This window comes from Cervus canadensis, chromosome 27 (assembly GCF_019320065.1).
Source record: "Cervus canadensis isolate Bull #8, Minnesota chromosome 27, ASM1932006v1, whole genome shotgun sequence".
Classification (NCBI taxonomy): domain Eukaryota; kingdom Metazoa; phylum Chordata; class Mammalia; order Artiodactyla; family Cervidae; genus Cervus; species Cervus canadensis.
The window spans coordinates 2849380-2862836 of NC_057412.1; the positions used below are offsets into that span (position 1 = coordinate 2849380).

Genomic DNA, 13457 nt, shown 5'->3' on the forward strand with positions numbered 1-13457 from the left:
GTTGCAGGTTGAACTGTGCCCCGCAGAGAGATGGTCACATCCCATCCTTGGCACCTGTGAATATGGCCTTATGAGAAATGGGATCTCTGCAGATGCCATCAAGGCGAGCTCCTACCAATTAGGGTCAACCCTAAATCCAATTGGGCTGGCTTCCCTTGTGGCTCAGACAGTAAAGACTGCCTGCAATGCAGTCCATGGGGTCGCAAAGAGTTGGACACGACTGAGCGACTGAACTGAACTGCAATGCAGAAGACCTGGGTTCAATCCCTTGGTCCAGAAGATGCCCTGGAGAAGGAAATGGCTACCTGCTCCAGTATGCCTGCCTGGAGAATCCCATGGACAGAGGAGCCCGGCGGGGGCTTGCAAAAAGTCGGACGCAACTGAGCGACTGACGCTTTCACCACTTTTCTAAATCCCATGGCCGGTGTCTCATAAGGAGAGGGAGATTTGGAGACAGAGGAGACTCACAGGGGATAGAAGGACCTGTGAGGACAGAGGCAGACACTGGGGTGCTGCAGCCACAAGTCCAGACATGCCAGGGATGGCTGGCAAGCACCAGAAGCTCCCCTAAGCTTTCAGAGGTTCGCCAACACCTTGATTTTGGAGTCTGGACTTCCAGAAGTCTAAGAAAATAAAATTTTGTTGTTTTAAGTCTCCCAGTTTGTGGTCATTTAAAAAAAATTTTTTTTTTATTTTGTATTGCAAAAGGAGAGGGGGCGGCAGAGGAAGAGATGGTTGAACTCAATGGACATGAGTTTGAGCAAACTCCAGGAGATAGTGGAGGACAGAGGGGCCTGGCGTGCTGAAGTTCATGTCCAAAGAGTTGGACATGACTTAGCAACTGAACGACAACAGCCAATTAACTATGTTGTGATAGCTTCAGATGCACAGCAGAGACACTCAGCCATATAGACACGTCTATCCATTCTCCCCCAAACTCCCCTCCCCTTTCGGTCATTTGTTAGGGCATCCAATGCAGACGCAGGAGATGTGGGTTCGATCCCTGGATAGGGAAGATTCCCTGGAGGAGGGAATGGCAACCTGCCCCTGTATTCGTGCCTGGAGAATCCCATGGACAGGGGAGCCTGGTGGGCTACAGTCCACAGCGTCGCAAAGAGATGGGACATGACTCAAGCAACTTAGCACGCGCACACTCGGGCAATAGAGAAGAGAAGGTCAGAGAAAAAAAATCCACCCAGGGCAACCTCCTCGTGGTCGACGCAGGTAAGGATACCAGAGTGGTGGTTCTCATTTGCCCAGGGTCACTTCAAGCATCTAATGAGAAAATGCATGAAAGACCCTGGATACACCACAAAGTGCTCTACCGCTGAGCTGGCATTCAGGAGAAAGGAGGGGCGATAGCTCTCTGCCTTTGTAGAAGCCTCCGCCTCCTTGGGTACCATTCAGGCCCTGTGGTTCACCCCTCTCCTGCCGGTCATCCTACCAGCCAGCAGCACTGCATCAAAGAACGTGAAATTCAATTCAGGTCAGCACTTGAAAGCAGCAAGGGCCCAGGCTGAGTGGGGGAAGCGGTTTCACCAGTTTGCTAAAAATAAGGCTCCGGGATTATCTATAGGTTTCAATTAGCCAGGAGAGCAAACAGGTTGCTCGGTTACCATGAATAATCAAGATGGGGTGTATAGCCCGAGATAAATGATACTTCGTGCCCAGCCCACCTTTTCACAGAGGACACCCAGCCTGCCCCCTCTCAGGGCAGACGACAGGGGCCACTCCCCACACCTCCCGGGAGGAGAACCCCGGGCATGGATGACCGCCTCATGGCCCTGGGACAGCCTCCAGCATGCACACCGCTGTAGTTGAGCCCAGCCTGTAGCAGTGCCTCCACACACCCGCAGAGAAAATTTGGGGTTGTGCTCCTCTTCATGGGCACGGTTCAGCACTGTTGTGCTGACTCAAAGCGCCCTTTGAAGTCCTTGGGACTTGAGGATCAGTGAACACTGAGAAGCGAGCCCTACGTGCCAATTTCCATCATTCACAGGGACTTCAAAAAGATGAGGCAGGGTAGGAAGTTCAAAAAAGACCGTGCCTGCAGACTGTAGCACGCAATCTCCGAAATTACGGGCATAGCCTGTCACACGCGGCTCCTGGAGCAGGTGCTTTTTGCCCGACGCCTCTTGCTTGCCAAGAAATCCCTGCTGAGGGTTAGTAGGAGTATCCAGTTCCCTAAGCATTTCTTGTGCCTCAGAGCTATTACCCCTAAATTTCTAGCACTTAAAAAAAAAATTACAGGATTTAGCACCTGTTTGTCTCTGAAATACTTGCTAAAAACGGATCTGCCAAAAGGCCACCTCTAAAATTAGTCATAGTTCCTGCTCTGAAAAACATAGTAAATTCTATTTTTAGTAACTCCTTCACTCCAGGTACCTGGCGCTGTCATGCTCGGGCACAATTATTGGAAACTTACTAAGCAGGCAACCCTTATTTTGAGCCCCAAAATAGCTCCAATGAAAATGATTAACAGGCTATAAAAAAAAAACAACTAAGGGTTAGAAAAAGGAAGTTAAGCATCTTAACCAATCATTTTACGTACCTAACTCCACAGAGACTTAATCACCAAAAAAAAGTAATTGCGGCAATAACTATTTTCCCCTTCCTGCAGTTTTGCCTGTTGGTGAAAACAGCTCTATACCTGAAAGCACCTACGCTCATCCCTGTCAGCCTCTCCAACCATACTTTCTTCAAGTTTTAAATGTGATAACCTTGGGCTTTCCTGGTGGTCCAGCGGTTAAGGATCCACCTGCCAATGCAGGGGACCCAGGTTCGAGGCCTGGTCTGGGAAGATGCTGCAAATCGCTAGGCAACTGCGCCTGTGAGGCTCAACCACTGAGCCCACGCTCTGGAGCCCATGCCTCCACTACCGCCCTCATACGCTGTGACAACTGAAGTCTGTGCACCTGAGGTCCGTGCTCCGCACCAAGAGAAGCCACTGCAATGAGAAGTCCGTGCGCCGACAAAGAGCAGCCCACACAGCCATAAAGAAAAAAAGAAATACTTTTGAAAAAATAACTACAATAACCTATCAAGTGCCAGAGACTCTGCATTGCCCAGTATTGGGGACCAGTATCAGAGGCTGTGAGCACACCTCCCCTCTAGGTCTTTCCAAGTTATCACTTCATACTCCTGCAGAGCAACTTCATTCTTTGTCTCAAAGCCACTGAGAATCCTTTTCAAAGTCTGATCCTGTCATCATTTTTTCTCCTCGTCTAATCATCAACTTAGTCAAAGACAAGACTGAGAATGTGCCAGTTAAGAGTTTCACATGATCTAGTGAATGATTTATTTTTAAAGCCACATTAAGGGAGGCTATACCAACTGAAAGCTCCTGGAGGACAAAATTAGGTCCTGCCCAGAGCCATTGGTTCTTTTCAAGCAGTAAAAGGGCCAACGGGATTCAAGTGACTTTCAAACAACTTTGGAAAGAGGTATGCAAAAGAAAAGGGGGGGGGGGGGGCGGCAGGAGGGCGGGCGTGTGGCAGAAATACTGTCCTGCAGCAGTGATGGGAAAAGGTGCCTCTTGATAAGATAGGATTGAATGAAAGTCAGGAAAAAGCATCTCGTTTTGTCAACCTGATTCAGACAGTAATTCCCAGCACGCCATGGAGGATGGCACCCACTCTGGGGACATTTCATTTCCCTTCTTCCAGGTCCTGTCACCTCCAGGTGTCCCCTGGCTTGGCTCTCAGGAGTAACCACTCTCTGGGTGAAATCTCTGTTAATAGGTCACCTTTTAAAGAGACCAGGAAGGCTGCAAATTGTGTGAGGTTGATATCACCTTTGTGTTGTTCTTAGTAAGACAGTAACCAGCACATGAGTGGGGCTGGGGACTCATCAACTCAGCAGCCCTTCCTAGGTAGAGTCATGTACACACACACACACACACACACACACACACACATACATTTTAGTCTCTGCTGCTGTTGCTAAGTCGCTTCAGTCGTGTCCGACTCTGTGCGACCCCACAGACGGCAGCCCACCAGGCTCCCCCGTCCCTGGGATTCTCCAGGCAAGAACACTGGAGTGCAATCTGCCAAAAACCCATATCTATTAGCTAAGCGTTAAGACGTTATTGGATCTGTGAGATACAAGCTATGAACACCCATCGTTTCTTTAAAGCTCGCCATTAAGTGAACTAAAATCCAGACTTCTCAGGAGGCTTGCAGTCAGTCCCGGAGCCCCTGATTCTCCGGGCTGAAGTAGGGCACACATCAGAAATATCTCCCAGTCTCCTCCACCACTCTAAGATCCACCCTCCTTAACTAGATTCAGTTAGTCCAGCGCAATAATTTTACGTCCAATTAATGGGTCCTCCCCTTGCGGAGAGGAAGTGAGATGCAGCGTTTGAAAAAGACAAGATGAGATAAACGGGCGTGAGCCCCTAAGGAGTGTGTGTGGGGGGGCGGGGGGGGGGGGGGGGAGAATCCTCACTGGCCCCCATCCGGGCAGGAATTCCTCGCATTCCAGACTGCCTGGGGGCCCAGCCCTGAGCTCCAGAACCGCGGCACCCGGCTAGGGGCTGAGCTCGGAGTGCAGCCCCGGGCAGTTCAGCCAAAGCTCACCTCCTGAAGTTAAGAGCGAAAGGGCAGCGGCGAGGAGCCGAGCCACGCAAGAGAGGAAGACCGCCCCAACAAGCTGAGCGGCGGGCAGGGGGAGCGCGCGCGCCTAAACGTTGCCCATTATACTGTGAGCAGAGCATCTCGTCTCTTTCTGCTAAGTTTCAAAGAGGAAACGGACGTAACCAGACTGACTCCTCTACATTTCGAGTGAAAAGAAAGTTCTACCACCCGTGCCAGGCGCGGGGAAGTGAGCGCACTGTAATTAGCTAGCCGGACCCGCGAGCATCCCCGCCTTCGCCCAGACGCGACGGGTTAAGTTCCCAGCCCACTGCCAACCCAGGAGGAAACGGCGCTGCCGCTCACTTTGGACTAGAAGGCGGTTTGGAGGGTTTTTCTTCTTGAAAGAGCTCCTCCATTCAGCGAGTTCCTCTCCCCAACACTCCCCCTTGTGCATGGAAATTCAAGCCAGAGGCACTTTGAAAACTACGCACTGCTAACTCCACTTACCCGAAACAAAGGGCACCCCACCCGGAGAGGCTGGTGGAAGGCAACAAGCGACAAGGCCGATGAAGACCATGCCAGGGATATGTCACATGCCAGGGGCTCCAGCGCACACTAGTGACCTGGGGAGGAAGATTAAAGCCAGGAGAAGCTGGGGACCAGAGGGGCAGGGAGCTCGCCCTGGGGTCAGAGGGCCCACAGCAGTGCGGCCTTGGGCCCCCCAGGCTGGCAAAGGACCCCAGGGCAGAGGGTGTCTGGGCAGGTGGGAAGCCTGGAACCTCCCTGCCTTTCCCAAACTGCTGGCGTCTCTTTCTCTGAATGGGCCACCAAAGGGGGCTGCTCCCCACCGGACCTGGGCTGAGCAAGGTGGGGGTGGGGGGAGCCTTGAGTCTGAGATGACCATGAAGCTCTAGCCTGAAGTGGCTCCAAACGTAGGGTAACTCCCAGGCTAGCTTGCGCAGCATCTCAAAAGTAAGTCATCCTATGTTGAGTTTCTTCTCACAGATCTAAGTGAACAGCTGAGGTCTAGCAGGGCCTTGCCTGACCCGGGCTCACACCCCCCTAACTTTTCACGGGGCCGGAGGGGGTGCCCCTCCAGGTGTCTGGGGCGGGGGCAGGTCTTCCTTTGCTTTCCTCGCTTCTAGAAGATGAGAAGGCCTCTCCCAACATCTGAAGTCTGGAGGTATCCATACCAGTGGCTCCCACCCAGCGGCGGGAGTGAGGAGGGAAGGAGGGGGTGGGATGTCCGGGGGTGGGGTGGGGGTCATCGAGGACGCAGGGGCGGGAAGGGTGGGTGGCGAGAGGGGCGGCGTGTGAAAACCCTCCTGTGACCAGGTAAAACGTGCCCTAGCTCCACACCCCACAGGTGGCAATGTCCCTGGGGTCTCGGCCTTCCTCTGCCTCCTCCCCAGAGCCCGCGAGGGGGATCAGGCTCTAAATTGGCCCCCAAGGGCTGGCTAATCGGCTCTCCCACCTTCAACCTCAGGGCCCACGCACTCCAGTCCTGGGTCCAGCTTCTCCACTGATCTTGCCGCCCCTACCGGCCCGAGAGCAGAGTCCCCCCACTGCACCCCAACCCCGCGGTGGTGTCCGCCAGGCGGCGCCCTTTGAGATACAAAAAAGCTGCCGGCGGCTTCGCGGGGAAACCAGTCGCCCCCCACCCCCCCACCAGGGAAAGTGACCCCAGATTGCCCCTCTGGGAAATGCCAGTATCCTGGTCTGCGAGAGCTGGCGCGCGCGTTTGGCTAGACCCCGCGTTCAACCCGAGAGGAAAAGCAGGCGGAGCGGGGAGGTGCGGGGCCGGGGCTCCGCGGCCGGACTCGCAGCGCAGGGCTGCCCGGAGGGTCCCCGCCGCCCCTCCCGCCCCGATCTCCCGTCCCTGGGCGGGGGCCGGGGGTCCAGGGCCAGCGCCCGGGGCGGCTCACCTTCTCTCCGGTCAGCACGTGCAGCCCCTCGCGCACCTTGGCGAAGGAGCCCTCGCCCAGCTTTCTGCTGCCGATGAGGTAGTTGCCTACGCGCTTGTGGTGCTGGAAGTCGCGGAGCCGCTCTCGGGGCACGCCGCTCACCCAGGCCGGCAGGAAACTTCCTTCGCAGGCGGCCGCCGGCCTGGCCGCGTCCTCGGCGCCGCCGCCGCCGCCGCCGCCCCCGGGCGCCGCCGGCTCGCCCAGGAGCCCGTCCCCCGCCGCCGCCGGCATCGCGCCGCTCCGGCTCTGCTCCCGCGCTCGCGGCTCCTCCTCCTCTTCGGCCGGCTCCCCGGGCTCCTCCCGCCGCCGCCGCCGCAGCTGCCTCCGGCCCGGCCCCGCCCGGCCCGCCGCTCCCGCGCCCCGGGCCGCCGCCGAGCGCCGCGCGCAGACAATAGCGGCCGCCGGGGCCACGGGGTACCGGGGACCCGCCCCCCACCCCCAAGAAGTTCTTCTTCGGAGGCTTGCGGAAACCCTGCCCCGAGTCCCGTCCGGGCTGCTAGTGACCGTCTCCCGGCTCGGGTGCGCGGGGAGCGCGCCGGCCGTGGAGGGGCGTTGGGGAGGCTGGGGGCGCGATCCGGCCCCGGGTCCCGGAGCCGAGTTGCCTGGTCCCGGAGCCCGGGGCGCCTCGGCCGCCTCCGCCCTCGCCGCCGCCGGCTGGCCCGCACGGACGCGGGTCCGGCTCGCTGGTTCCTAGCTGCGCGCCGGGCGGCCGCTCCCGCCCGAGAGCCGGCGCGCGCGGCAGGCTGCAGGCGCCCTCTGGAAGGCAGCAGAAGAAAGCCCCATTCAGTTTGAATTTGCAGAAATTTAATCCGGTCGCGGGCGGCGGGAACAGATGCGAGCTCCACTCCGCGTGTGCACTTTCAAATCCCTCGTAGCCCCTCCTTCCCCGCGCGCAACAGCCAAACTCGACCCTCGCCGGAGAGGGGAGGGCCCTGGGAGGGGGGCGGCGGGGCCACCTGAGCTCCAGACTGGGGGGGACCCCGCGCGGCCTCTGAGCCGCGCGCTCCCGGGCCGCCCAAGTCGGGCCGCCTCCGCCTGTGCCTCTCGCCCGGCTTCTAGGCTTGGGCTTTCTGGACCTTTCAGCGAAGAAATCCGCCACCAGCAGCCGCACCCACCTGGGGCAGGAGGAAGGGAAGGAGGCGCTCTCGAAGCCCGTGGACTGTGGTTTAAGTGCTCGGTGTCCAGCCCCGGGCCCCGCACACAGTAGGACCCTCTGGCCCCCGGATGGATGGATAGATGGATGGATGGATGGATAGAGGGATGGGTGGATGGATGGAAGAATGGAGTGGCTGGCGAAACCCTGGGCTCACACCAGGCGGGCACGCGGTGTTGGAGGAGGAGCAGCCGCAACAATAATAGTAGCAGCAGCAACGTAGGAATCCGGGCGTTTGCTCCCTCTGCTTGTACATTTACACCTTCGCTGCTTTCCATTGAAAAGATGCCGGTGATTGCAGGGCGCGGTGGACCAGCGCTCCCTGCTCCTGGAGGCTTTTGTTCTGAGGCGCCGGGACCCTGCTCATACCTGATGAACAAGTGCAGCCGCCCTGACCACTCTGATCCTCTCCGGGATCCCCAAAGTCTTCTCAAAGCAAAAAATGAGGGCAGGGAGGCGGGGGTGGGGAGGGGAGGGGTGGTAGGGAGATACCCCCCTTTTGTGTTACAAAATGCTACCTGTTGAGCAGCCAGATAAAAGGCGCCAGCGTTTAATGCATACTTAACCCCCCCAACCCCCGTCAGAGTTACAGCATCAGAGCTGAAAGGCAGGATTCGGTCCTAACCAAGTTCCTTTCACTACTAATTCCTTGGTAAACAATTATGGCACGATCCACGTCAGTGCTCTGAGATTGGGGCGGGGCAGGATGAGAAAGGGATGCTCGGCAGTCATTAATCCAGTGTCTCCGGGGCTTTCTGACCCAGAGAAACGCCTATTTTAAGTAGATCTCATTTCAAAAATGCTATAATCAGCTACTCACAGATTACGACTGAGGTTGTTTTCCATCAGCCTTCTCGTCGTTCCCTTTTCCCAATATTAAAAATACACTTTAAAAATGTTTTTCTTGCTGTGCTTAAAGGGCTTCTTTACCACCTCTCCACTCCCATAATTTTTGCAAGGCCAATGTAGTCACAATAATGTATCAGATTCAATAATCAAGTATTAGGACAATGGAAGGCGGGGGAGAGAGAGGCTATGTGACCAGCATCGTGCCTGAAGAGTGAATGTTCAACAAACATCTCATGGATGACAAATACGGAGCTCACTTTGGGATCAAAACCATTCTGCCTCTTCTTTCAGAGAAAGGTTTTAGAGTTTCCCCAGTTAATAGCATATTTATTAGTAGAGTGTTGCTCTTCAGTCACCAAGTCCTATCTGACTCTTTGCCGCTCCAGGTACTGCAGCACGCTAGGTTTCCCTGTCCTTCACAATCTCCCGGAGTTTGCTCAGACTCTTGTCCATTGAGTCACTGATGCCATCCAACCATCTCATGCTCTGCTGCCCCCTTCTCCTGCCTTTCCCAGCATCAGGGTCTTTGCCAATGAGTTGGCTCTTCGCATCAGGTGGCCAAAGTATTGGAGCTTCAGTTTCAGCATCAGTCCTTCCAATGAATATTTAGGGTTGATTTCCTTTAGGATTGACTGGTTTGCTCTCCTTGCTGTCCAAGGGACTCTAACTTTCTTTAAATTTTTGAATAATTAGCTCTGTATGAAAATGTAGAAATTACTTTCTTATAATGTAAGGCAAATGTCAGAGACAGTTCATCAAAGTGTCTTTATGGCCTAAAAAAAAAAAAAAAAGCTAGCTGATTCTTCCAAACATTGTGGAAGACATTTACAATGAAATAGAGATTTCTTTCCTTTTAATTATCCTCTTGGGGTGGAGGTCAGGAAAGGGGTGAAAAAGAGAGAAAATCCAAGCCCGTTAAATCTTTTTCAAGCCTGATACCTGGGTTTGATTCAAGTTAACTGCTACATCATCCCATCAGCTGGGATGGATGCCAAAGAGTAGTCCAGATCCTACCCTTCCTGGGCTTAGTAACTGGTGTTTGAACTACAGGTCCTGTTCTTTGAAATGGCCTTGTTTAATAAGGAATAAGCCTAGAAATCCGGTTATGTAGGACAGATGAGTACCCAAAACAATGGACTGCCCTCATATGAGACAGAAATGCAGAAAACACCTGGTTGAAAGCGGAGTCCAGCACTGAAGATTCTCTACTGACTATCTCAAACTCTATTTCTTATCTGCCTGTGGGACCACCCTGAGCACCACATTTCAGCTGTCTTCATCCAGATGGGGCTTCCTCACCTCTGCACCTTTGCCTCTGCCATGAGCTTGCCCAGTCAGCTGCCCCGACCCCATTTCTAACCGACACAGACTTTCCCTTCCCCATGGAGCCCCCAACCATCAATGAGCTGCAAGAGGCTAATTGCTCCTCCTCTCTTATTCCATAGCACTCATTCTTCTTAAGTCCTACATTGTTGTTGTTGTTTAGTCACTAAGTCATGTCCGACTCTTTTGCAACCCCATGGACTGTAGCCCACCAGGCTTCTCTGTCCATGGGGTTTCCCAGGCAAGAATACTGGGATAAGTTGCCATTTCCTTCTCCAGAGGATCTTCCCAACCCAGGGATCGAACCTGTGTCAAGTGTATTCTTTACCACTGAGCCACCGGGGAAGCCCTCCAAAGTCCTATGTTACTTCCCATTGAATGTCTTGCTTCTCTTTTAGACTCTTTGCAAATGGGAGCTCCCTTATTTTATATGTTATTGATATTTGCCCTAGAGCACCTAGCACAGTGCCTGAAACATGGCCATTCTTAGGTATGTATTTATTGCATAAGTGAAAGCAATTGTTCACGGATTCTCAAATGAGCAGAGCTTCGCTGCTCCAGACAGCAAGATACCCCTCTGTCCTGGGCGAAAGCATTTCTAACAGCTTTCTAAAAACATTGGTTGCCTATGAGTGGTCAACAAATATAACTGTCTTGTCAGAGATGGACAAGTCTCTAACTTAGATGCATTAACCCTTTAAAAAAAATTTTGCCAACGACAGTGGGCTAGAAAGGCGTGAAAAGCTTTCTCAGTTGACTTGTACCAGCTGCTTCCTTCCTCCCTGTCGTCTCCTTCTCCATCTCCTCCCACCATATGGCTGGGAGACAGTCTGTGTGCTCCCACAGAACGCCAGCTAGGAGACCCAGCTGGAAGCAGTCAAAGACAATTAGAAGTAATCAGGCTGGCATGGCCAGGAAATGAAAGTTGGCTGGAGGGAGTTAGGCTGGCAGAGCTGGCTGGTGACTGGAGAAGGAAAGTGAAGACAGCAGGCATGAAGAAACGTTGCCTGGAAGACAGTTCTCTGAATGCTACCCATTGATTCTCCCCAAAGAAGGCTGTCGCTTAATCATAGAGGCAGGACCCGAACTCATAGTGCCCAGAGTTCATGTCCACCGTGATCTTTTCACAGCGCAAGGCTGAGGAAGGCGGGGTCCCCTCCGGCACAGGCTGGGGTGTGGAGGCAACTTAGCCGGGCTCCGGAGGGCGGACCGCGTGCAGCACCTACCGGTGAACTCCTTGTCTGAAAGTGAGTCGTGACTCGCCCTCTCCCCGTCCCCCAGTCTCCTCCATCTATAAAACTGGGGTATTGAGGAAGCATGAGGATTCAGCGAGATGATGCACACAGAGCAGTCAGCCCAGAGGCTGGCACTTGGAAGCACGTGGTAAATTTTAGCTCCCACCCCTTCAGTCAATACTGGCATCATCACGACACTTGGGAGAAGTCACTCCAGAATGCCACAAATGCAACTGCCCTTATCATGGAGGAAGCCAAAGCATTTCCTCCAATGTGGCTTACTTCCCTAAATCCAGAGTCCTGTGACCAACCCCCTTCTTCTCCACCAGGCTGTCTGAAAGGATCTTGGACTTACACTGGGCTCAGCGCGTGCACACACACACACACCCTGCCCTACTCCTATGCTAGGGCTTCACCCGAATTTGCCCCCAAATTTAAGAGTCGTCCTCCGCTTTCTTTCCTCCCTGAGTCTCATATCCAGCCCCTCAGCAAATGTCAGGTCCGCTCAGTTCAGTCGCTCAGTCACATCCGACTCTTTGCGACCCCATGGACTGCAGCACGCAGGCCTCCCTGTCCATCACCAACTCCCAGAGTTGACTCGAGCTCATGTCCATTGAGTCGGTGATGCCGTCCAACCATCTCATCCTCTGTCGTCCCCTTTTCCTCCCAAACTCAATCTTTCCCAGCATCAGGGTCTTTTCTAGTGAGTCACTTCTTCACATCAGGTGGCCAAAGCATTGGAGTTTCAGCTTCAGCATCAGTCCTTCCAATGAACACCCAGGACTGATCTCCTTTAGGATGGACTGGTTGGATCTCCTTGCAGTCCAAGGGACTCTCAAGAGTCTTCTCCTTGAACTGAGTCTTTCTCAGTTCAAAAGCATCAATTCTTCAGTGCTCAGCTTTCTTTATAGTCCAACTCTTCACATCCATACATGACTGCTACGGTTTTTCCAGTAGTTATGTATGGATGTGACAGTTGGATTATACAAATGTCATGGGTTTTATTTTCACAACACTCCCACGTGTGACCATGGCTCATCACCTTCACCTCTGTCACCCTCTTCAAGCCAGCCACCAGGCTCTCTCTCATCCTAATCCATGTCCTAAAGAAAATCAGCCCTGAGTATTGATTGGAAGTACAGATGCTGAAGCCGAAGTTCCAGTACTTTGGCCACCTGATACGAAGAGCCGACTCATTGGAAAAGACCCTGATGCTGGGAAAGATCGAGGGCAAAAAGAGAAGGGGACTGCAGACCATGAGATGGTTAGATAGCATCACCAACTCCATGGACATGAGTTTGAGCAAACCCAGGAGATAGTGAAGGGCAGGGGATCCTGGCATGCTGCAGTTCATGGGGTCACAAAGAGTCGGACACAACTTAGCAACTGAACAATAACAACAATTTAAGGTTTGGTCCCTTCCTCCAAATTCCAGAGGGAGGCTATTGAGAAGGAATGAAAGTTAACGTGTTTTCTAGAAAGAGGCCCTCACACCTCCTCCTCCTCCTACCGTTTCTCCTTGCTTGCATTTCTCATTGTCGGTCAAGACCAACAACACCCTCACCAGGAACATCCCTGTGTACTACGAAGCCCTTCCCACTCCATGACCCCCACCCCTGCCCCCTCCCTTTATTTCTCCGACCTCCCCTCCCCTTTTCACTCCAGTGAAGCCACACTGGACTGCGTGTTGCTTCCACGGGCACCAGGCTTAGTCCTGCAGTGGGCCCTTTAAATCATGCATTCCCTCGAAAAACTTCCTCCCAAATACCTGCTTCTTCAGGTCTTGGTTCAAATGTCACCCCTTCCGTGAGCCTGGGTCCAACCTCTGTTTACAATGCAGACCTCCCCCAGACTCCCACCTCCCCAATCCCCTCTTCCCCTTCTCTGCTTGATTTTCCTTCCTGGCACTTAACAGGAGGAGACAAATCAAGCATTTTCCTTATTTACTTTGTTTACTCTCTGTCTCCCTTCCTAGAATGGAGGCTGCTTGAGGGCTGGGACTTTTGTTCAGGGCTCTCTGCCTGGGGCCAGGCATACAGGAAGTACTCAATACACGTCTGTCTTGATTGAATGAATTTGTAATTCACAGGTTCTCCCACAGCCAAAGAGGGGACGGTGATACACAAGAAATCAGGGGAAAAAAAAAAAAAAAACCACAGCGAAACCGGGTTCTGCTAGAGAAAGCATACATCATCAAGACAGATTTGAAAGAAAAAAATAAAAGAATCAATAACCATGCCACAAAGATAAACCTCCCAAGCAAGCTCATTTGTAGTGTGGCAGGAAGGGAAAGGCTATTATTAGCACTAAGGCTGGAAATTGATGACCTGCATTTATGGGTGCTAACCCTTGTCCGGTT

The 13457-nt window shown here is 53.5% G+C and overlaps 1 protein-coding gene across 2 annotated transcripts in view; it reads right to left on the reverse strand.

The window, feature by feature from the left end:
- HUNK (hormonally up-regulated Neu-associated kinase) overlaps nt 1–6801 on the reverse strand; it is a 124009-nt gene extending 117208 nt beyond the window's left edge. For both annotated transcript variants that reach the window (XR_006265814.1, XM_043448852.1), the window contains exon 1: nt 6500–6801. Coding sequence is in view for 1 of the 2 variants with exons in the window: in XM_043448852.1 (XP_043304787.1) it covers nt 6500–6769 (270 nt within the window). In the remaining variant the exon portion in view is untranslated. The remainder of the gene's footprint in view (nt 1–6499) is intronic.
- Nucleotides 6802–13457: the final 6656 nt, after the last annotated feature.